The sequence below is a fragment of the Pristiophorus japonicus genome, chromosome 23 (assembly GCF_044704955.1).
Source record: "Pristiophorus japonicus isolate sPriJap1 chromosome 23, sPriJap1.hap1, whole genome shotgun sequence".
Lineage (NCBI taxonomy): Eukaryota > Metazoa > Chordata > Chondrichthyes > Pristiophoridae > Pristiophorus > Pristiophorus japonicus.
Genome location: NC_091999.1, coordinates 8,064,249 through 8,088,841, shown reverse-complemented (window position 1 = coordinate 8,088,841; position 24,593 = coordinate 8,064,249). Strand labels below are relative to the sequence as shown.

General features: G+C 52.9%; 1 protein-coding gene across 1 annotated transcript in view; it reads left to right on the top strand.

The window, feature by feature from the left end:
* Window positions 1-24,300, top strand: part of LOC139235618 (solute carrier family 22 member 17-like) — a 32,279-nt gene extending 7,979 nt beyond the window's left edge. Inside the window, exons 5-10 of the mRNA XM_070866661.1 lie at window positions 1,238-1,403; window positions 9,475-9,620; window positions 13,823-13,931; window positions 16,577-16,800; window positions 20,972-21,083; window positions 23,612-24,300. Of these exons, the coding sequence (XP_070722762.1) occupies window positions 1,238-1,403; window positions 9,475-9,620; window positions 13,823-13,931; window positions 16,577-16,800; window positions 20,972-21,083; window positions 23,612-23,888 (1,034 nt within the window). The 3' untranslated portion in view covers window positions 23,889-24,300. The remainder of the gene's footprint in view (window positions 1-1,237; window positions 1,404-9,474; window positions 9,621-13,822; window positions 13,932-16,576; window positions 16,801-20,971; window positions 21,084-23,611) is intronic.
* Window positions 24,301-24,593: the final 293 nt, after the last annotated feature.

The window sequence follows — 24,593 nt, the reverse complement described above, 5'->3', positions numbered from 1 at the left end:
TATTCTATATATAAATCCCCCGAACCCTTCGATTAGATTCCAGTCTGTAACTCACTCCCGGGTATCTGTTATTCTACATATAAACCCCCCGAACCCCTCGATTAGATTCCAGCCTGTAACTCACTCCCGGGTATCTGTTATTCTATATATGAACCCCTCGATTAGATTCCAGCCTGTAACTCACTCCCGGGTATCTGTTATTTTATATATAAACCCCCCGAACCCCTCGATTAGATTCCAGCCTGTAACTCACTCCCGGGTATCTGTTATTCTATATATAAACCACTACCATCTCGTACTCTGCCGTGATCTTATAAAATCTCTCCAGCCCTCCGATGGTTAAAGTTTAAGATCTTCTGGTGTCAGGCACAAATGCCATTTAGTTCGAACGCAGACAGGCACACAGCTACACTTTGTCATCCCATCACTTCCCCATTGATAATGTGACATAGATTGGTACCGCACTGTCCCGGGAGTGTGTCACGGGACAGTGTAGAGGGAGCTTTACTCTGTATCTAACCCCGTGCTGTACCTGCCCTGGGCATGTTAGATGGGACAGTGTAGAGGGAGCTTTACTCTGTATCTAACCCCATGCTGTACCTGCCCTGGGAGTGTTGATGGGATAGTGTAGAGGGAGCTTTACTCGAGATCTAACCCCGTGCTGTACCTGCCCTGGGAGTGTTTGATGGGACAGTGTAGAGGGAGCTTTACTCTGTATCTAACCCCCTGTACCTGCCCTGGGAGTGTTTGATGGGACAGTGTAGAGGGAGCTTTACTCTGTATCTAACCCGTGCTGTACCTGCCCTGGGAGTGTTTGATGGGACAGTGCAGAGGGAGCTTTACTCTGTATCTAACCCCCTGTACTTGCCCTGGGAGTGTTTGATGGGACAGTGTAGAGGGAGCGTTGCTCTGTATCTAACCTGTCATTCACAGTGGTCAACTATGCTGTGGTCAGAGGTCAACGAGCCAGTACTGGGGCCGACTGCTGCTGAGGTCAGAGGCTCAACCGACCCGTTCTAGCGGGGTCAAGGATGCCGAGGTCAGAGTTCAAGGGTGGCGAGGTCGACCCGTTTTCAGTGGGGTTAGGGGCGGCGGGGTTTGAGCGGGTTGCTGGGAATTGCGGGGAGGGGGAAGGCCCCGATTGGCCAGTATTGTTGTTGTCCTCGCTCCTCACTGGTGCTTGTCTTTATCACCCCCCCACCAACCCTCCCCACCCCCCCACCCCCGTGACCTCCAGGGCTGGAGCTGTGCGACCCTCCGCACCGACTGATGGTGGCCATGGTGGCCGGATTCTTCGCCGTGGGCGGTCAGTTCTTGCTGCTGGGCCTGGCCGTCGGCTGCCGGGACTGGCGGATCCTCCAGGGCATCATCACCGCCCCGCTCGCCCTCTTCTTCATCTACTGGTGAGTGACCTCCTCCACAACAACAACAACAACAACAACAGGAACACAGACAATAGGAGCAGGAGTCGGCCATTCGGCCCCTCGAGCCTGCACCGCCATTCAATATGGCCATGACTGATCTTCTATCTCAACGCCATATTCCCGCTTTCTCTCCATACTCCTTGATGCCTTTTGTGTCTAGAAATCTATCGATCTCCCTCTTAAATATATTCAGTGACTTGGCCTCCACAGCCTTCTGTGGTCGAAAATTCCACAGGTTCACCATCCTCGGAGTGAGAACATTTCTCCTCATCTCGCTCCTAAATTTCCTACCCCGTATCCTGAGACTGTGTGACTCCTTGTTCTAGACTTCCCAGCCCCCGGGGGAAACATTCTCCCCGCATCCAGTCTGTCCAACCCCGTCAGAATTTTATACCTTTCAATGAGACCCCCTCTCATTCTTCTAAACTCCAGTGAATACAGGCCCAGTCGACCCAATCTCGCCTCGTACGGCAGTCCTGCCATGCCAGGAATCAGTCTGGTGAACCTTCGCTGCACTCCCTCTGTGGCAAGTGTATCCTTCCTTAGGTAAGGAGACCCAAACTGCGCACAACTTGCGTTTATATCGCGCCTTTCACATAGTGAAACATCCCAAGGCGCTTGACAGGAGAATTATGAGATGAAAATTTGACACCAAACCGCATAAATAGAAATTGGCACAGGTGACCAAAAATTGAGGTGGCTTTTAATGAGCGTCTTGAAGGAGTTAGAGAGGCGGAGAGGTTTAGGGAGGGAGTTCCAGAGCTTGGGGCCCAGGCAACAGAAGGCACGGCCACCGATGGTGGAGCGATTATAATCAGGGATGGTCAGGGGGGCAGAATTGAAACGTAAGAACATCAGAAACAGGAGCAGGAGTCGGCCATTCGGCCCCTTGAGCCTGCTCCGCCATTTAATACCATCATGGCTGATCCGATCATGGACTCAGCTCCACTTCCCCGCCCGCTCCCCATAACCCTTCACTCCCTTATCGCTCAAAAATCTGTCTATCTCCGCCTTAAATATATTCAATGACCCAGCCTCCACAGCTCTCTGGGGCAGAGAATTCCACAGATTTACAATCCTCTGAGAGAAGAAATTCCTCCTCATCCCAGTTTTAAATGGGCGGCCCCTTATTCTAAGACCATGCCCCCTAGTTCTAGTCTCCCCCATCAGTGGGAACATCCTCTCTGCATCCACCTTGTCGAGCCCCCTCATAATCTGATACGTTTCGATAAGATCACCTCTCATTCTTCTGAACTCCAATGAGTAGAGGCCCAACCTCCTCAACCTTTCCTCATAAGTCAACCCCCTCATCTCCGGAATCAACCGAGTGAACCTTCTCTGAACAGCCTCCAAAGCAAGTATATCCTTTCGTAAATACGGAGACCAAAACTGCACGCAGTACTCCAGGTGTGGCCTCACCAATACCCTGTATAACTGGAGCAAGACTTCTCTGCTTTTTTCACTTTCTCCACCGAGGCCGCTCTTTGGCCCAGGGACTCCCAGGTGTCGGTGGGGGATGTTGCACTTTATCAGGGAGGCTTTGAGGGTGTCCTTATAACGTTTCCTCTGCCCACCTGGGGCTCGCTTGCCGTGAAGGAGTTCCGAGTAGAGCGCTTGCTTTGGGGAGTCTCGTGTCTGGGGGCCGTGCGGACAATGTGGCCCTGCCCAGCGGAGCTGGTCGAGTGTGTGGTCAGTGCTTCGATGCTGGGGATGTTGGGCCTGGTCGAGGACGCTAACGTTGGCGCGTCTGTCCTCCCAGGGGGATTTGCAGGATCTTGCGGAGACATCGTTGGGCCTGTATTCACTGGAGTTTAGAAGGATGAGAGGGGATCTCATAGCAACATATAAAATTCTGACGGCAACGGACAGGTTAGATGCGGGAAGAATGTTCCCGATGTTGGGGAAGTCCAGAACCAGGGGTCACAGTCTAAGGATAAGGGGCAGGCCATTTAGGACCGAGGTGAGGAGAAACTTCTTCACCCAGAGAGTTGTGAACCTGTGGAATTCTCTTCCGCGGAGAGTTGTTGAGGCCAGTTCATTAGAACTATTCAAGAGGGAGTTAGATGTGGCCCTTACGGCTAAAGGGATCAAGGGGTATGGAGAGAAAGCAGGAAAGGGGTACTGAGGTGAATGATCAGCCATGATCTTATTGAATGGCGGTGCAGGCTCGAAGGGCCGAATGGCCTACTCCTGCACCTATTTTCTCTGTTTCTATGTTTCCAGCAACTTGAGGCGTCTTCTGTACATGGTCCATGTCTGTGAGCCACACAGGAGGGCGGGTATTACTACAGTCCTGTAGACCATGAGCTGGGTGGTAGATCAGTGACTCAGGTGACATCAGGGAAAAATAGACCACAGTCAGAGCTTAAAGGCACTCTATCTGAATGCGTGAAGCATTCACAACAGAATAGATGAATTAATAGCGCAGATAGAAATTAATAGCTTTGATCTAATAGCCATTACGGAGACGTGGTTGCAAAGTGACCACGGTTGGGAACTAAATATTCCGGATACTTAACGTTGAGAAGAGTTGTCCTAATATTAAAGGATGGGATAAAGGCAGGCGAGAGAAAGGGTCTCGGCTCGGAAAATCAAGAAGTAGAATCGGTTTGGATGAAGCTAAGAAACAGCAAGGGGCAGGAAACAATTGCTAGGAGTTGTTTCTCGGCCCCCAAACTCTAGTGGTAATGTAGGGCACAGTATCAATCAGGAAATTAGAGGTGCGTGTAACAAGGGTAATGCAATAATCATAGGGGGCTTTAATCTAAGGATTGACTGGGCAAACCAAATGGGCAGTGGTGGACAAGTTCATCGAATGTATGCAAGATACTTTTCGAGGTCAGTATGTTGCGGAACCAACTGGAGAATGGGCTATTTTAGATCTGGTATTGTGCAATGACAAAGGGTTAATTAATAACCTTGTAGTAAAGGGGCCTTTAGGGAAGAGTGATCATAATATGATAGAATTTTACATTAAGTTTTAGTTAAATCCGTAACTAGGATCTTCAATCTAAACAAAGGAAACGAGGAAGGTATGAGGGGAGAATTGGCTAAGTTAGATTGGGAAACTACGTTGAAAGGTCTGATGGTAGACAATCAATGGCTAGCCTTTAAAGAATTAAGAACATAATAAATAGGAGCAGGAGTCGGCCATTCGGCCCCTCGAGCCTGCTCCGCCATTTAATACGATCATGGCTGATCCGATCATGGACTCAGCTCCGCTTCCCCGCCCGCTCCCCATAACCCTTCACTCCCTTATCGCTCAAAAATCTGTCTATCTCCACCTTAAATATATTCAATGACCCAGCCTCCACAGCTCTCTGGGGCAGAGAATTCCACAGATTTACAACCCTCTGAGAGAAGAAATTCCTCCTCAGCTCAGTTTTAAATGGGCAGCTCCTTATTCTAAGACCATGCCCCCTAGTTCTAGTCTCCCCCATCAGTGGAAACATCCTCTCTGCATCCACCTTGTCGAGCCCCCTCATAATCTGATACGTTTCGATAAGATCACCTCTCATTCTTCTGAACTCCAATGAGTAGAGGCCCAACCTACTCAACCTTTCCTCATAAGTCAACCCCCTCATCTCCAGAATCAACCGAGTGAACCTTCTCTGAACTGCCTCCAAAGCAAATATATCTTTTCGGCAATATGGAAACCAAAACTGCACGCAGTACTCCAGGTGTGGCCTCACCAATACCCTGTATAACTGTAGCAAGACTTCCCTGCTTTTATACTCCATCCACTTTGCAATAAAGGCTAAGATTCCATTGGCCTTCCTGATCACTTGCTGTACCTGCAGACTAACCTTTTGTGTTTCATGCTCAAGGACCCCCAGGTCGAGCTGTACTGCAGCACTTTGAAATTTTTCTGCATTTGAATAATAACTTGCTTTTTGATTTTTTTCTGACCTCACATTTTCCAGCATTATACTCCATCTGCCAAATGTTTGCCCACTCACTGAGTCTGTCTATGTCCTTTTGAAGATTTTTTGTGTCCTCCTCACACATTGCTTTTCCTCCCATCTTTGTATCGTCAGCAAACTTGGCTACGTTACACTCAGTCCCTTCTTCCAAGTCATGAATATAGATTGTAAATAGTTGGGGCCCCAGCACTGATCCCTGCGGCATCCCACTAGTTACTGTTTGCCAACCCGAGAATGAACCATTTATCCCGGCTCTCTGTTTTCTGTTAGTTAACCAATCCTCTATCCATGTTAATATATTACCCCCAACCCCGTGAACTTTTATCTTGTGCAGTAACCTTTTATGTGGCACCTTGTCAAATGCCTTCTGGAAATCCAAATACACCACATCCACTGGCTCCCCTTTATCCACCCTGTTCGTTACATCCTCAAAGAATTCCAGCAAATTTGTCAAACATGACTTCCCCTTCATACTTAACACATAATTTACAACAAACATACATTCCTTTAAGGCACAAAAACCAATGGGAAAGGTGGTCCAATTGTGGCTGACAAGAGAAGTTAAAGATAGTATTGGATCAAAGGAAGAAGCTTATAATGTTACCAAAAAGAGCAGTAAGCCCGAGGATTGGGAGGGTTTTAGAATTCAGCAAAGGAGGACCAAGAAATTGATCACGGGAAAATAGAATATGAGAGTAAACTAGCGAGAGACATAAAAACAGATTGTAAAGGCTTCTGTAGGTATGTAAAAAGGAAAAGATTAGCGAGAGTAAATGTGGGCCCCCAACAGGCTGAGACAGGAGAAATTAAACAAATACTTTGTGTTTGTCTTCACGAAAGAGGACACAAAAGAATCTCCCGGAAATAGTGGAGAACCAAGAGGCCTAGTGAGAATGAGGAGCTGAAAGAAATTAGTATTAGTAAAAAAAAAAAATAGCACAAGAGAAATTAATGGGATTGAAAGGCGATAAATCCCCTGGACCTGATGGCCCAAATCCTAGGGTTTTGAAAGAGATGGCTATAGAGATAGTGGATGCATTGGTTGTCATCTTCCAAACTTCCATAGATGCTAGAATGGTTCCCACAGATTGGAAGGCAGCTAATGTAAGAAAGGAGGGGGAGAGAAAATGGGGAACTACAGACCAGTTAGCCTGACATCAGTCACAGGCAAAATGCTAGAATCTATTATTAAGGACATGGTACCAGGCCACTTAAGAGTAGAATAATAGGATTGGGCAGGGTCAGTGTGGATTTATGAAAGGGAAATCATGTTTGACAAATCTGTTAGAGTTTTTTGAGGTTGTACCGAGCAGAATAGATAAGGGGGATCCGGTAGATGTGATGTATTTGGATTTTCAAAAGGCATTCGATAAGGTGCCACACAAGAGGTTATTGAACAAAATTAGGGCACATGGGATTGGGGGTAATATACCAGCATGGATTGAGGATTGGTTAACGGACAGAAAACGGAGAGTAGGAACAAACGGGTCATTTTCGGGGTTGGCGGGCTGTAACTAGTGGGGTGCCACAGGGACCAGTGCTGGGGCCCCAGCTATTCACAATCTAGATCAATGATTTGGATGAGGGGACCAAGTGTAATATAGCCAAGGTTGCTGGTGATACAAAGCTTGGCGGGAATGTAAGTTGTGAGGAGGATGCAAAGAGGCTTCAAGGGGATGTAGACAGGCTCAGTGAGTGGGCAAGAACATGGCAAATGGAAAATAATGTGGAGAAACGTGAAGTTATCCACTTTGGTTCGAAAAATAGAAAAGCAGAGTATTGTTTAAACGGTGAGGGATTGAGAAATGTCGGTGTTCAGAAGGACCTGGGGGTCCTTGTACACCAATCACTGAACGTTAACATGCAGGTACAGCAAGCAATCGGGAAAGCAAATGGTATGTTGGGGTTTATTACCAGAGGATTTGAGTATAAGAGTAAAGACGTCTTACTGCGATTATATCGGGTCCTGTTGAGACCACACCTGGAGTATTGTGTGCAGTTTTAGTCTCCTTACCTAAGGAAGAATACACTTGCTATTGATCTCATTCAATGGCAAAGCAGGTTCGAGGGGCCGAATGGCCTACTCCTGCTCTTAATTATTATGTTCTTATAAGGAGAAATTAGGGCAGGTGACCAAAAGCTTGGTCAAAGAGGTCAGTTTTAAGGAGCGTCTTGAAGGAGGAGAGAGAGGTAGAGAGTCGGAGAGGTTTAGGGAGGGAGTTCCAGAGCTTGGGGCCCAGGCAACAGAAGGCACGGCCACCGATGGTGAAGCGATTATAATCAGGGATGGTCAGGAGGGCAGAATTAGAGGAGCGCAGACATCTCGGGGGGGTTGTGGGGCTGGAGAAGGTTACAGAGATAGGGAGGGGGCGAGGGCCATGGAGGGATTTGAAAACAAGGATGAGAATTTTGAAATTGAGTTGTTGCTTAATCGGGAGCCAGTGTAGGTCAGCGAGCACAGGGGGTGATGGGTGAGTGGGACTGGGTGTGAGTTAGGACACGGGGTCAGTGAGCACAGGGGGTGATGGGTGAGTGGGACTTGGTGCGAGTTAGGACACGGGGCAGTGAGCACAGGGGGTGATGGGTGAGTGGGACTTGGTGCGAGTTAGGACACGGGGCAGTGAGCACAGGGGGTGATGGGTGAGTGGGACTGGGTGTGAGTTAGGACACGGGGCAGTGAGCACAGAGGGTGATGGGTGAGCAGGACTGGGTGTGAGTTAGGACACGGGGCAGTGAACACAGGGGGTGATGGGTGAGTGGGACTGGGTGTGAGTTAGGACACGGGGCAGTGAGCACAGGGGGTGATGGGTGAGCGGGACTGGGTGTGAGTTAGAACACAGGGCAGTGAGCACAGTGGGTGATGGGTGAGTGGAACTCGGTGCGAGTTAGGACACGGGGCAGTGAGCACAGTCGGTGATGGGTGAGTGGGAGTCAGTGTGAGTTAGGACACGGGGCAGCGAGCACAAGGGGTGATGGGTGAGTGGGACTGGGTGTGAGTTAGGACACGGGGCAGTGAGCACAGGGGGTGATGGGTGAGCGGGACTGGGTGTGAGTTAGGACACGGGGCAGTGAGCACAGGGGGTGATGGGTGAGCGGGACTGGGTGTGAGTTAGGACACGGGGCAGTGAGCACAGGGAGTGATGGGTGAGCGGGACTGTGTGTGAGTTAGGACACGGGACAGTGAGCACAGGGGGTGATGGGTGAGTGGGACTGGGTGTGAGTTAGGACACGGGGCAGTGAGCACAGGGGGTGATGGGTGAGTGGGACTCGGTGCGAGTTAGGACACGGGGCAGTGAGCACAGGAGGTGATGGGTGAGTGGGACTCGGTGCGAGTTAGGGCACGGGGGCAGCCGAGTTTTGGATCACCTCTAGTTTACGTCGGGTAGAATGTGGGAGGCCAGCCAGGAGTGCGTTGGAATAGTCAAGTCTGGAGGTAACAAAGGCACGGATGAGGGCTTCAGCAGCGGATGAGCTGAGGCAGGGGGCAGAGACGGGCAACAGGCCATGGTCTGCCCCTCCTCCCCTCCCAGGGTCGCCCTCCCTCCATCTTCAATCCAATCCATCTCCAAACCCTCGCTGTCTATAGTGAGAGGTTGGGGAAGAAGGGATAGAGACACTGAGGGCTGGAGATAGAATCACAGAAATTCACAGCACGGAAGGAGGCCATTCGGCCCATCGTGTCCGTGTTGTGCCGGCCGACCAAGAGGCTACCCGGCCTAATCCCACTTTCCCGCTCTGGGTCCGTAGCCCTCTGGGTTACGGCACTTCAGGTGCACATCCAAATGTGGTGAGGGTTTCTGCCTCTACCCCCCTTTCAGGCCGTGAGTTCCACCCCAGACCCCCACCACCCTCTGGGTGAAGACATTTCCCCTCAAATCCCCTCTAAACCTCCCCCCAATTACTTTCAGTCTCTGCCCCCTGGTTGTTGCCTCTTGGTCGGCCGGCACGGACACGATGGGCCGAAATGGCCTCCTTCCGTGCCGTAAATTTCTCTCATTCTATTGCCCGCGACTCCCGCGAGTGAATTTTTTTTTTAAGATTCCACGACCCCGTCAGCCGATTCCTGGCGACCTTTGCATCCGTCTGGAATTCTCACTCTCTCTCTCTTTCTCTCTCTTTCTCCGCAGTTGTCCGTGGGTGCTGCTCGAATCGCCTCGCTGGCTCCTGGCCACCAATCAGGTGACGGAAGCCAAGAATGTGCTCACCGTCATCATGGAGAAGAACGGGCAAATCTTTGACCGCGAGCCCCTGGAACTGGAGGAGTCCTTCACGGGTAGGTGGGCCTCTTGGGTGACTTGTTTCCACGCCAAATAAGGCCGAGTTCGCAGGTGTTTCGAATGAAGGAGCCGAACTTCATCCTGAAGGGTGGAAGACGCCCTGTGGGTGGATTGTTTTAACGTGGGGTGACCGTTGTATACCAGCCACCACACGGGGCTTGACAGAGTTGGGTCTTGGTCCAGTGGGCCAGGGTTAACCAGGACGCCTGGAGACCAGCTCTGCTGCAAGGACCCAGTGCGCCCACACATCGCACAGTGTGGGCTGGGCCCGTGCTGCCCCCTGGGCCCCCGGCTCTCCTGGGCCCCCGATCACGCCCCCCTACAATCCCTCGCCGCTCCTCCGCCCCGATCTCGCCGCTCCCTCTGTACCTGCCCGCGCTCCAGTCACCGACCTGGACCTTGGTAAGGCCCCTCTGCACTGCTCCCACCCTCCTGCAGTGGCTGGTGCGTGCTCCCTGGGGTAGTGCGTCTCCACGTAGCTCACCTACGCTCATTTTATGGCCCCGACCTGCTGCTGGTGTTCTCACGCAGGTCGGGGCTGTCAAGCTATCTATGAACACATTATTGTTGACCAAAACTTACTGTAGGTTTGTAGACAGTTTACTCGGTGTGTACCTATTCCCTACAGTCGCAATGATTTGGTGGGACTTCGAGTATTGAAAGAAAGTCATCGACAAACGTTACATGAGGAAAAGAGTGTTCGAAGACCAGGCCCTCAAATCCACCACCCAGCTCATGGTCTACAGGGCTGTAGTGATACCCGCCCTCCTGTATGGCCCAGAGACATGGACCATGTACAGTAGGTACCTCACCCCCAGCTCATGGTCTACAGGGCTGTAGTGATACCCGCCGTCCTGTATGGCTCAGAGACATGGACCATGTACAGTAGGTACCTCACCCCCAGCTCATGGTCTACAGGGCTGTAGTGATACCCGCCCTCCTGTATGGCTCAGAGACATGGACCATGTACAGTAGGTACCTCACCCCCAGCTCATGGTCTACAGGGCTGTAGTGATACCCGCCCTCCTGTATGGCTCAGAGACATGGACCATGTACAGTAGACACCTCAAGTCGCTGGAGAAATACCACCAACGCCGTCTCCGCAAGATCCTGCCAATCCCCCGGGAGGACAGACGCACCAACGTTAGCGTCCTCGACCAGGCCCAACATCCCCAGCATCGAAGCACTGACCACACTCGACCAGCTCCGCTGGGCAGGGCCACATTGTCCGCATGTCCCCCCAGACACGAGACTCCCCAAAGCAAGCGCTCTACTCGGAACTCCTTCACGGGCAAGCGAGCCCCAGGTGGGCAGAGGAAACGTTACAAGGGACACACCCTCAAAGTCCACCCTGATAAAGTGCAACATCCCCACCGACACCTGGGAGTCCCTGGGCCCAAAGACCAGTCCCGCCCGCAGTGGAGGAAGTGCATCCGGGAGGGCGCTGAGCACCTCGAGTCTCGTCGCCGAGAGCGTGCAGAAAGCAAGCGCAGGCAGCGGAAGGAGCGTGCGGCAAACCAGTCCCACCCTCCCCTTCCCTCAACCACTGTCTGTCCCACCTGTGACAGGGACTGTGGTTCCCGTATTGGACTGTTCAGTCACCTGAGAACTCACTGTTAGAGTGGAGGCAAGTCTTCCTCGATTCCCAGGGACTGTCTATGATGACTATACAATTCTATAATCCCTTTAATTACACATTTGTCTGCTCTCTGATGATTACTTTACAATAAACTTCATTTCCCATGATTAGTTTATAATTGTTACTGGCTATGTGAAGGAAGGATTGACTAAACTTCCGTTTCACTGGTAATTCGCTTCTATGTTGAAGGACAGTCCCGTTCCCTCCTTAACCTTACTCTCGGGTCTTCCCATCTTATGTTGCCATAGCCTGTATATTTCTACAATTATCTTGAATTAAATTAAATCTACCGTTCAGGAAGAGGCCGTTTGGCCGAACAGGTCCGTGTCGGGGTTTATGGCCCCCTCCAACCCCTCACCTTATCCCCATATCCTTCTATTCCCATCTCCCCCGTGTGTTTATCCAGCCTCCCCTTAAATGCATCGATACTATTCTCCTCAACCCCTCCCTGTGGCAGCGAGTTCCACATTCCCACTGCTCTCTGGGTAAAGACGTTTCTCCTGAATTCCCCATTGGATTTATTACTGACTGTCTTATATTGATGGCCCCCTGGTTCTGATCTCCCCCACAAGTGGAAATATCTTCTCTACATTTACCCAATCGAACCCCTTCCTAATCTTAGACACCTCTATCAGCTCACCCCGGAGTCTTGCCTTTTCAAGAGAAAACAGCCCCAGCGTGTTCAATCTTTCTCATGGGTATAACTTCCCAGTTCTGGTATCGTCCTTGTAAATCTTTTTTCCACCTTCTCCAGTGCCTCTATCTCCTTCACTATCACTGCGCACAGTGCACCCAGTGTGATATGACCAGAACTGTGCACAGTGCTCCCAGTGTGATATGGAGACCAGAACTGTGCACAGTGCTCCCAGTGTGATATGACCAGAACTGTGCACAATGCTCCCAGTGTGATATGGAGACCAGAACTGTGCACAGTGCTCCCAGTGTGATATGGAGACCAGAACTGTGCACAGTGCTCCCAGTGTGATATGACCAGAACTGTGCACAGTGCTCCCAGTGTGATATGACCAGAACTGTGCACAGTGCTCCCAGTGTGATATGACCAGAACTGCGCACAGTGCTCCCAGTGTGATATGACCAGAACTGTACACAGTGCTCCCAGTGTGATATGGAGACCAGAACTGTGCACAGTGCTCCCAGTGTGATATGGAGACCAGAACTGTGCACAGTGCTCCCAGTGTGATATGGAGACCAGAACTGTGCACGGTGCTCCCAGTGTGATATGACCAGAACTGTGCACAGTGCTCCCAGTGTGATATGGAGACCAGAACTGTACACAGTGCTCCCAGTGTGATATGACCAGAACTGTGCACAGTGCTCCCAGTGTGATATGGAGACCAGAACTGTGCACAGTGCTCCCAGTGTGATATGGAGACCAGAACTGTACACAGTGCTCCCAGTGTGATATGACCAGAACTGTGCACAGTGCTCCCAGTGTGATATGGAGACCAGAACTGTGCATAGTGCTCCCAGTGTGATATGACCAGAACTGTGCACAGTGCTCCCAGTGTGATATGGAGACCAGAACTGTGCACAGTGCTCCCAGTGTGATATGACCAGAACTGTGCACAGTGCTCCCAGTGTGATATGACCAGAACTGTGCACAGTACACCCAGTGTGATATGACCAGAACTGCGCACAGTGCTCCCAGTGTGATATGACCAGAACTGTACACAGTGCTCCCAGTGTGATATGGAGACCAGAACTGTGCACAGTGCTCCCAGTGTGATATGGAGACCAGAACTGTGCACAGTGCTCCCAGTGTGATATGGAGACCAGAACTGTGCACGGTGCTCCCAGTGTGATATGACCAGAACTGTGCACAGTGCTCCCAGTGTGATATGGAGACCAGAACTGTACACAGTGCTCCCAGTGTGATATGACCAGAACTGTGCACAGTGCTCCCAGTGTGATATGGAGACCAGAACTGTGCACAGTGCTCCCAGTGTGATATGGAGACCAGAACTGTACACAGTGCTCCCAGTGTGATATGGAGACCAGAACTGTGCACAGTGCTCCCAGTGTGATATGACCAGAACTGTACACAGTGCTCCCAGTGTGATATGGAGACCAGAACTGTGCACAGTGCTCCCAGTGTGATATGGAGACCAGAACTGTACACAGTGCTCCCAGTGTGATATGGAGACCAGAACTGTACACAGTGCTCCCAGTGTGATATGGAGACCAGAACTGTGCACAGTGCTCCCAGTGTGATATGGAGACCAGAACTGTGCACAGTGCACCCAGTGTGATATGGAGACCAGAACTGTGCACAGTGCTCCCAGTGTGATATGACCAGAACTGTACACAGTGCTCCCAGTGTGATATGGAGACCAGAACTGTGCACAGTGCTCCCAGTGTGGTCTAACCGAAGTTCTATACAAGTTTAACACAACCTCACTAATTTTTCAATTCTATCCGTTTAGAAATGGACGTCAGCGCCTCTTTTTATGGCCTTGTTAACCTGCGTCACCACTTTTATTTTTACTTTTACTTTCTCTCAAACCTCCCCATATTTCTTTTCACCTCCTTACTCTCTAGAATTGGACTCCGGGTACCCCAGCCAGCAAGGCCCAAGCCAGCAATCCATTTGTAAACTGCTGAAGAGCAGAAATATATGGAAGAATATTCTCATCCTTGGCTTCACCACGTGAGTAGGCCACAACGGTTCACCGCGAAGGGGAGGTGGGGGAGGCAGTTGAAGTTTGGGGCCGGGCCTACCCCGATGTCCTCTCGCCTTCGTCTCCTCTGAAGCGGGTTTGGCTTTGACCGTGCTCGGGATTGATTGTCACGGAGTTAGTTTGGTCAACACGCAATAGGCCCCAGGCTGCACGCTGTCAGAGCTGGCCTGCTTTACTCAGTAGGCCTGAATCAGCAGACATCAGGCCTCAGTCAGCCGGCCTGAATAACCAGGCCTCAGTCAGTCGGCCCGAGTCAGTAAACACCAGGCCTCAGTCAGTCGGCCCGAGTCAGTAAACACCAGGCCTCAGTCAGTCGGCCCGAGTCAGTAAACACCAGGCCTCAGTCAGTCGGCCCGAGTCAGTAAACACCAGGCCTCAGTCAGTCGGCCCGAGTCAGTAAACACCAGGCCTCAGTCAGTCGGCCCGAGTCAATAAACATCAGGCCTCAGTCAGCCGGCCTGAATAGCCAGGCCTCAGTCAGTAGGCCCAAGTCAATAAACATCAGGCCTCAGTCAGCCGGCCTGAATAACCAGGCCTCAGTCAGTCGGCCCGAGTCAGTAAACACCAGGCCTCAGTCAGTAGGCCCAAGTCAATAAACATCAGGCCTCAGTCAGTCGGCCCGAGTCAGTAAACACCAGGCCTCAGTCAGTAGGCCCAAGTCAATAAACACCAGGCCTCAGTCAGTCGGCCCAAGTCAATAAACATCAGGCCTCAGTCAGTCGGCCCGAGTCAGTAAACACCAGGCCTCAGTCAGTAGGCCCAAGTCAATAAACATCAGGCCTCAGTCAGCCGGCCTGAATAACCAGGCCTCAGTCAGTCGGCCCGAGTCAGTAAACACCAGGCCTCAGTCAGTAGGCCCAAGTCAATAAACATCAGGCCTCAGTCAGTCGGCCCAAGTCAGTAAACACCAGGCCTCAGTCAGTAGGCCCAAGTCAATAAACACCAGGCCTCAGTCAGTAGGCCCAAGTCAGTAAACACCAGGCCTCAGTCAGTCGGCCCAAGTCAGTAAATACCAGGCCTCAGTCAGTAGGCCCAAGTCAATAAACATCAGGCCTCAGTCAGTCGGCCCAAGTCAATAAACATCAGGCCTCAGTCAGTCGGCCCAAGTCAGTAAACACCAGGCCTCAGTCAGTAGGCCCAAGTCAATAAACATCAGGCCTCAGTCAGTCGGCCCAAGTCAATAAACATCAGGCCTCAGTCAGTCGGCCCAAGTCAGTAAACACCAGGCCTCAGTCAGTAGGCCCAAGTCAATAAACACCAGGCCTCAGTCAGTAGGCCCAAGTCAATAAACACCAGGCCTCAGTCAGTAGGCCCAAGTCAATAAACACCAGGCCTCAGTCAGTCGGCCCAAGTCAATAAACATCAGGCCTCAGTCAGTCGGCCCAAGTCAGTAAACACCAGGCCTCAGTCAGTAGGCCCAAGTCAATAAACATCAGGCCTCAGTCAGCCGGCCTGAATAACCAGGCCTCAGTCAGTCGGCCCGAGTCAGTAAACACCAGGCCTCAGTCAGTAGGCCCAAGTCAATAAACATCAGGCCTCAGTCAGTAGGCCCGAGTCAGTAAACACCAGGCCTCAGTCAGTCGGCCCGAGTCAGTAAACACCAGGCCTCAGTCAGTAGGCCCAAGTCAATAAACACCAGGCCTCAGTCAACCGGCCTGAATAACCAGGCCTCAGTCAGTCGGCCCGAGTCAGTAAACACCAGGCCTCAGTCAGTCGGCCCAAGTCAATAAACATCAGGCCTCAGTTGGTAGGTCTGAGTCAGTAAATACCAGGCCTCAGTTAGTAGGCCTGAATAACCAGGCCTCACGAGGCCTGAATCAGTAAACACCAGGCCTCAGTTAATATCAGCAGGAACTAGGCCCCAGGCTGCCCACTGTCTAAACTGGTCCATTTTCGGTGGGGCCTCACCACAGACGGAAACCAGTGCCCATTTGAACGGCCTATAAAATGCGGACACAATCTACAATAATCTGGTTTGACATCATTTCCAATTTAAAAAGAGCAAAACATTAATGGCAATTTGTGCATCAGAGGAGTGGAGTTGGTTAGAGCGTGGGAGTTTCCCTAAAGCACAGGCTGAGGAGCTAGGAGAGGCAGAACTGAGTGCTCAATGGCACTGCCAGTGGTGGGCACGGTGCAACTACAATGTGACGCGTTTACATAGGACTTTTCCATTATAACTGAGGGGTAACGTGGCGTGTTTACATAGAACTTTTCCATTATAGATGGCGTAACGTGACATGTTTACAAAGGACTTTTCCTTTTCTAGGTGGGGTAACGAGACATGTTTACATAGGATTTTCCATTATGGGTGGGGCAGTGTGATCTGTTTACATAGGACTTTTCCATTATAGGTGGCGTAACGTGACATGTTTACATAGGATTTTTCCTTTTTAGGGCGGGGTAACGTGACTTGTTTACATAGGATTTTTCCTTTTTAGGTGGGGTAACGTGACTTGTTTGCATAGGATTTTTCCATTCTAGGTAGGGTAAACATAGGACATTTCTATCATAGCTGAGCGGCCGATTGGGGGGTGGGGGGGACTTCTAATGGAGTCGAGGAGTGCAGCAGGCAGATGTTCTAACAGCTGGCGGATCTTCTGGCGCTCCGCAGGTTTATCGGGCACGGCATCCACCACTGCTACGGCACAGTCCGGCACAACGTCCTGGGCACCAATTCGGGATTCTACCTCACCTACCTGCTGTCGGCGGGCACGGGCGGGTTGGCGTGCCTGTTCCTCTGCTTCACCGTCGACCGCTTCGGGCGGAGGGGCATCCTGCTGCTGAGCATGACCTTGACTGGCCTTGCCTCCCTCATCCTGCTGGGCCTCACCGAGTGTAAGTAGCTCTTCCGCCTTGTGTGGCGGCGCGACTGGGGGGAGGGTGGGGCGGGTCTGCCTTTTATCCCCTCCTTCCTTCCTCGCTTCCCCCTCCCCTCCCCCCCACCCCTGCTCCGCGTGCAACTTGCGAGCTGCTGACCCGTATCCTAACCCTGTGCTCGCTGACCGACATTGGCCCAAGGTTAGCCAACGCCTCCATTGAAGATATTCTCCCCTCCTCCTCTTCCAATCCCTCCATGTCCACGCCCTACCCTCTCTCTGTAAACTCCTACAACCCTCCGAGATCTCCGCGCTCTCCCAATTCTGGCATCTTACGCATCCCCCGATTTGGTCTCTGTATTTACGAAAGGATAAACTTGCTTTGGAGGCAGTTCAGAGAAGGTTCACTCGGTTGATTCTGGGGATGAGGGGGTTGACTTGTGAGGAAAGGTTGAGGAGGTTGGGCCTCTACTCATTGGAGTTCAGAAGAATGAGAGGTGATCTTATTGAAACGTGTACGATTATGAGGGGGGCTCGACAAGGTGGATACAGAGAGGATGTTCCCACTGATGGGGGAGACTAGAACTAGGGGGCATGGTCTTAGAATAAGGGGCCGCCCATTTAAAACTGAGATGAGGAGGAATTTCTTCTCTCAGAGGGTTGTAAATCTGTGGAATTCTCTGCCCCAGAGAGCTGTGGAGGCTGGGTCATTGAATATATTTAAGGTGGAGATAGACAGATTTTTGAGCGATGAGGGAGTGAAGGGTTATGGGGAGCGGGCGGGGAAGTGGAGCTGAGTCCATGATCGGATCAGCCATGGTCGTATTAAATGGCGGAGCAGGCTCGAGGGGCCGAATGGCCGACTCCTGCTCCTATTTCTTACGTTCTTATGTTCCAGCGCTCCACCATCGGTGGCCGTGCCTTCTGTTGCCTGGGGCCCCAAGCTCTGGAACTCCCTCCCTAAACCTCTCCGCCTCTCTCCCCTCCTTGAAGCCACTCCTTAAAATCTACCACTTCAACTGAGCTTTTGGTCACCTGCCCTAACATCCCCCTGTGTGGCCTGGTATGTCTGACAACCGTGGGGACGATTTACTAGGCTAAAGACTGCATAAAGACAAGGTAGGTTAGGAAAGCAGTTAAAAAGGCTTACGGGATCCTAGGCTTCATAAATGGAGCTTTGGCGGACTAAATTGTGGAAACTATGATAAAACACAGGTTCAGCCCCAACTGGAGCATTGTGTCCAATTCTGAGCACCGCACTTTCGGAAGGATGTGAAGGCCTTAGAGAGGGTGCAGGAAAGATTTCCGAGAATGGTTCCAGGGATCAGGAACTTCAGTGACGGGTAGAGACTGCAGAAGCTGAGATTGTTCTCCTTGGAGCAGAGAAGGTCGAGAGGAGATTTGATCGAGGTGCTCAAAATCATGAGGGGTCTGGACAGAGTGGAGAGAGAGAGAGAAACTGTTCCCATTGGTGGAAGGGTCGAGAACCAGAGGGCACAGGTTTAAGGTGAACATGGGAACATAAGAAATAGGAGCAGGAGTCGGCCATTCGGCCCCTCGAGCCTGCTCCGCCATTTAATACGATCATGGCTGATCCGATCATGGACTCGGCTCCACTTCCCCGCCCGCTCCCCGTAACCCATAACGGGGTTGGAGGTAATATATTAAGCATGGATAGAGGATTGACTAACTAACAGAAAACAGAGAGTCGGGATAAATGGGTCATTTGGCAATCAGTAACTAGTGGGATGCCACAGGGATCAGTGCTGGGTCCTCAACTATTTACAATCTATATTAATGACTTGGAAGAAGGGACTGAGTGTAACGTAGCCAAGTTTGCTGACGATACAAAGATGGGAGGAAAAGCAATGTGTGAGGAGGACACAAAAAATCTGCAAAAGGACACAGACAGGCTCAGTGAGTGGGCAAAAATCTGGCAGATGGAGTATAATGTGGGAAAGTGTGAGGTTATCCACTCTGGCATAAAAAATAGAAAAGCAAATTATAATTTAAATGGAGAAAGATTGCAAAGTGCCGCAGTACAGCGGGACCTGGGGGTTACTTGTGCATGAAACACAAAAGGTTAGTCTGCAGGTACAGCAAGTGATCAGGAAGGCCAATGGTATCTTGGCCTTTATTGCAAAGGGGATGGAGTATAAAAGCAGGGAAGTCTTGCTCCAGTTATACAGGGTATTGGTGAGGCCACACCTGGAGTACTGCGTGCAGTTTTGGTCTCCGTATTTACGAAAGGATATACTTGCTTTGGAGGCAGTTCAGAGAAGGTTCACTCGGTTGATTCCGGGGATGAGGGGATTGACTTGTGAGGAAAGGTTGAGGAGGTTGGGCCTCTACTCATTGGAGTTCAGAAGAATGAGAGGTGATCTTATCGAAACGTATCAGATTATGAGGGGGCTCGACAAGGTGGATGCAGAGAGGATGTTTCCACTGATGGGGGAGACTAGAACTAGGGGGGCATGGTCTTAGAATAAGGGGCCGCCCATTTAAAACTGAGATGAGGAGGAATTTCTTCTCTCAGAGGGTTGTAAATCTGTGGAATTCTCTGCCCCAGAGAGCTGTGGAGGCTGGGTCATTGAATATATTTAAGGTGGAGATAGACAGATTTTTGAGCGATAAGGGAGTGAAGGGTTATGGGGAGCGGGCGGGGAAGTGGAGCTGAGTCCATGATCGGATCAGCCATGATGGTATTAAATGGCGGAGCAGGCTCGAGGGGCCGAATGGCCGACTCCTGCTCCTATTTCTTATGATCTTAAGCCTTCACTCTCTTATCACCCAAAATCTGTCGATTGATAACGTTCTAGTAAATCTCTTCTGTACCCTCTCCAAGAAAAGAAACTTGCATTTATATAACACCTTTCACGATCTCGGGGAGTCCCAAAGGGCTTCTTAGCCAATGAAGTACTTTTGAAGTGTGCTCACTGTAATATAGGAAACGCGGCAGCCAGTTTGCGCACAGCAAGCTCCCACAAACAACAATGTAATGAATGACCAGATAATCTCATGTACTAATCTTGGCTGAGGGATAAACATTGGCCCCTTGAACACCGGGAGAATTCCCCTGCTCTTCTTCCAATAGTGGCCCCTCCCTCAGTACTGCCCCTCCGACAGTGCGGCGCTCCCTCAGTACTGCCCCTCCGACAGTGCGGCGCTCCCTCAGTACTGCCCCTCCGACAGTGCGGCACTCCCTCAGTACTGCCCCTCCGACAGTGCGGCGCTCCCTCAGTACTGCCCCTCCGACAGTGCGGCACTCCCTCAGTACTGCCCCTCTGACAGTGCGGCACTCCCTCAGTACTGCCCCTCCGACAGTGCGGCACTCCCTCAGTACCGCCCCTCCGACAGTGTGGCACTCCCTCAGTACTGCCCCTCCGACAGTGTGGCGCTCCCTCAGTACCGCCCCTCCGACAGTGCGGCACTCCCTCAGTACTGCCCCTCCGACAGCGCAGTACGGCGCTCCCTCAGTACTGCCCCTCCGACAGTGCGGCGCTCCCTCAGTACTGCCCCTCCGACAGTGCGGCACTCCCTCAGTACTGCCCCTCCGACAGTGCGGCGCTCCCTCAGTACGGCCCCTCCGACAGTGCGGCGCTCCCTCAGTACTGCCCCTCCGTCAGTGCGGCGCTCCCTCAGTACGGCCCCTCCGACAGTGCGGCGCTCCCTCAGTACTGCCCTTCCGACAGTGCGGCGCTCCCTCAGTACTGCCCCTCCGACAGTGCGGCGCTCCCTCAGTACTGCCCCTCCGACAGTGCGGCGCTCCCTCAGTACTGCCCTTCCGACAGTGCGGCGCTCCCTCAGTACTGCCCCTCCGACAGTGCGGCGCTCCCTCAGCACCGCCCCTCCGACAGTGAATTATGGGGCTCGAGGCTCTCCAGTGGGACTTGAACCCGCGACCCTCTGCCTCCGAGGCGAGTGAGAAAACTATCCCCTGAGGCAAGTCATGGATGTCCTTCCTAAAGTGAGGCACCCAGAATTATCTTGCCCCCCCCTCTTCCCCCCCCATCCCCACCTTCCCCTCTCCCCCTTCCCCCGCCTTCCCCTCTCGCCCCCCCCCCCCCCGCCTTCCCCTCTCACCTCCGCCCAACCCCCCTATCCCCCTCACCCTCCCCTTTCACTCAGCGCCTGTATTTTGACTGTCTCTCTCCCTGCTCACCACCATCTCTCTCTCCCCCAACCTCCAGACTTGAATGACGCAGCCATTATGACCTTCTCCATTCTTGGCCTGTTCTCCTCGCACGCTGTGGCCATGCTCAGTGTCTTCTTCTCCGCTGAAGTGATACCCACGGTCATCAGGTGAGTGTCGTTTACGTTGTGCCTTGTGATCGGCAAGTGCGCTCGTTTCTCCGACCGAACCAGCCCCAGAGTGGGGAGTAGGGGCTCCTTGCTCTCTCTCTCTCTGGGAGGCCGGGCGGGTCAGTCACTGACCTTTCAACCTCTGGGACGTGGGGTAAGACTCGGTGACCCCCTTATCCTGAGACACTGCCCCCTTGGTTCTCGACTCTCCAGCCAGGGGAACTGTTCTCTCAGCAGCTACCCTGTCAAGCACCACCCCCCCCCCCCCAAGTAATTCCCTGAGTAATACCAGCAGAGTAATACAGAGTAACTCTGCAAATCCCCCCGGGAGGACAGACGCACCAACGTTAGCGTCCTCGACCAGGCCAACATCCCCAGCATCGAAGCACTGACCACACACTCGACCAGCTCCGCTGGGCAGGGCCACATTGTCCGCATGTCCCCCCAGGCACGAGACTCCCCAAAGCGAGCGCTCTACTCGGAACTCCTTCACGGGCAAGCGAGCCCCAGGTGGGCAGAGGGAACGTTACAAGGGACCACCCTCAAAGCCCTCCCTGATAAAGTGCAACATCCCCCACCGACACCTGGGAGTCCCTGGGCCCAAAGACCAGTCCGCCCTCAGTGGAGGGAGTGCATCCGGGAGGGCGCTGAGCACCTCGAGTCTCGTCGCCGAGAGCGTGCAGAAAGCAAGCGCAGGCAGCGGAAGGAGCGTGCGGCAAACCAGTCCCACCCTCCCCTTCCCTCAACCACTGTCTGTCCCACCTGTGACAGGGGACTGTGGCTCCCGTATTGGACTGTTCAGTCACCTGAGAACTCACTGTTAGAGTGGAGGCAAGTCTTCCTCGATTCCGAGGGACTGCCAAGGGTGGTGACTATGTCAAGCCCTCTAAGCAAGTTCCTGAGTAATACCAGCAGAGTAATACTCTGAGTGAGGTATAATACTCTGATTAATTCCTTGTGTGTTCTTTTATTATTCGTTCCTGGGATGTGAGCATCGCTGGCAAGGCTGGCATTTATTGCCCATCTCTAATTACCCCTTGAGAAGGTGATGGTGAGCCCCCTTCTTGAACCGTTGCAGTCCGTGTGGTGAAGGTGCTCCCACAGTGCTGTTGGAAACATAGAAATTTACGGCGCAGAAGGAGGCCATTCCGGCCCATCGTGTCCACACCGGCCGACAAAGAGCCGCACGGCCCTCGGTCAGCCGCCCTGAAAGTTACATATAAACCTGTGAACAATGACGGAAAGGCAAAGAGCACCCAGCCCAACCAGTCCGCCCCACACAACTGCGACACCCCTTATACTGAAACATTCTACACTCCACCCCAACTGGAGACATGGGATCTCCTGGGAGAGGCAAAAAACCAGACAAAAACCCAGGCCAATTTAGGGGGAAGAAATCTGGGAAAATTCCTCTCTGACCCATCCAGGCGATCGACACTAGTCCAGGAGATCACACCCTGGCCGTATTCTATTCCCGGCAGTACTTACCGTTATATCTGCTCCGTCCGACAAAAGGTCATCCAGTCTAATCCCAATGACCAGCTCCGGGTCCGATACCCTGCAGGTTACTGCACTTTAAGTGCCCATCCAACCATCTCTTAAAAGAGGTGAGGGTTTCTGCATCCACCACTCTTCCAGGCGGCGAGTTCCAGATCCCCATAACCCTCTGCGTCAAGAAGCCCCCCCCCCCCTCAAATCCCCTCTAAACCTTCCACCAACCACCTCAAAACCATAATACTATCTCTCTATGATCTCTTTTTTCATATTTTCTTTTTTCTTTTCTCCTTTTTTTTTTTTTTTTTTTTTTTTTTTTTTTGTTTTTTTTTTTCTCCTCTCAACCTCCTCTGTTGCAACAGGGAGGGAGTTCCAGGATTGTGAGCCAGCGACGATGGAGGAACGGCCGATATATTTCCAAGTCGAGGGATGGTGTGTGTGACCGGGAGGGGAACGTGGAGGTGGTGGTGTCCCCATGCGCCTGCTGCCCTTGACCTTCTAGGCGGGCAGAGGTCGCGGGTTTTGGGAGGTGCTGCCGAAGAAACCTTGGCGAGTTGCCGCGGTGCATCTTGTGGACGGTGCACACTGCAGCCACGGTGCGCCGGTGGTGGAGGGAGTGAGTGTTGGAGGTGGTGGGCCGCGTGGCCCATCGAGCGGGGCTGCGTTGTCCTGGGTGGTGTCGAGCTCCTCCAGTGTTTGTTGGAGCTGCAGCTCACCCAGGCAAAGTGGGGAGTGTTCCATCGCACTCCTGACTTGTAGACGGTGGAAAGGCTCAGGAGGTGAGACACTCCTGACCCTAACCCTGACCCTAACCCTAGCCCAGCCTCTGTAGCCACAGTAGTTATGTTTGCAGTACTGGCCGTGCGTAACAACGTGCAATGAGATATGAGTGGGGGGGGAGTGGGATTAATTGGACGGGTCAGTCTCGGTTTGAGGGTCCGAGTGGCCTCCTCCTGTGCAAGTTATGATTGCAGTGTGTTCCTCGTTCTCCTTTCTCTCTTTCTCTCTCTCTCTCTCTCTGTTTGATGATTTAGGGGCGAGGGTCTGGGGCTGATTCTGGCCCTGGCGTCGGTCGGCCAGCTCAGCTCTCCCATCATGGACCTCCACAACCAGCACGGCTACTTCCTGCATCACGTGGTGTACGCCTCCTTTGCCATCCTCTGCACCCTGTGCATCATGCTGCTGCCCGAGAGCAAGCGCAAGCCCCTGCCCGAGTCCGTCCGCGATGGCGAGCGTTACCGTCGCCCCTCACTCCTCCGCCGCAGGCGGGACAACGTGCCCCTGCTCACCGCCCCCAACCCTACCATCTGAGCGCCCCTCCCGACCCCTGACCCTGACCCCCCCCCCGCTCCCAACCCCTGACCCCCTGCTCCCCCGCTCCCCTGAGCCCACACTGCTCCCCCGACCCCTGACCCCCTGCTCCCCAACCCCTGACCCCCCACTCCTGACCACGACCCCTGACCCCCTAACCCCCCAATCCTGACCCCGACCCCTCACTCCTGACCCCGACCCCTGCTCCCCCAACCCCTCAGCCCACACTGCTCCCCCGACCCCCCTGCTCCCGACCCCTGACCCCCTGCTCCCCAACCCCTGAGCCCACACTGCTCCCCCGACCCCCTGCTCCCCAACCCCTGACCCCCCACTCCTGACCACGACCCCTGACCCCGACCCCTCACTCCTGACCCCGACCCCTGCTCCCCCAACCCCTCAGCCCACACTGCTCCCCCGACCCCCCTGCTCCCGACCCCTGACCCCCTGCTCCCCCCAACCCCTGACGCCCCCCCCACTCCTGACCCCGACCCTTGACCCCCTGCTTCCCCAAACCCTGACCCACCCGCTCCTGACCCCTGACCAACCCCCTGCTCACCCAACCCCTGACCCCCCCCCCCCGCTCCTGACCGCTGACCAACCCCCTGCTCCCCCAATCCCTGACCACCCCCGTTCCTGACCCCTGACCCCCCGCTCCTGACCCCTGACCTTCCTGACTCCTTGACCCCCCGCCCCCAACTCCTGGAC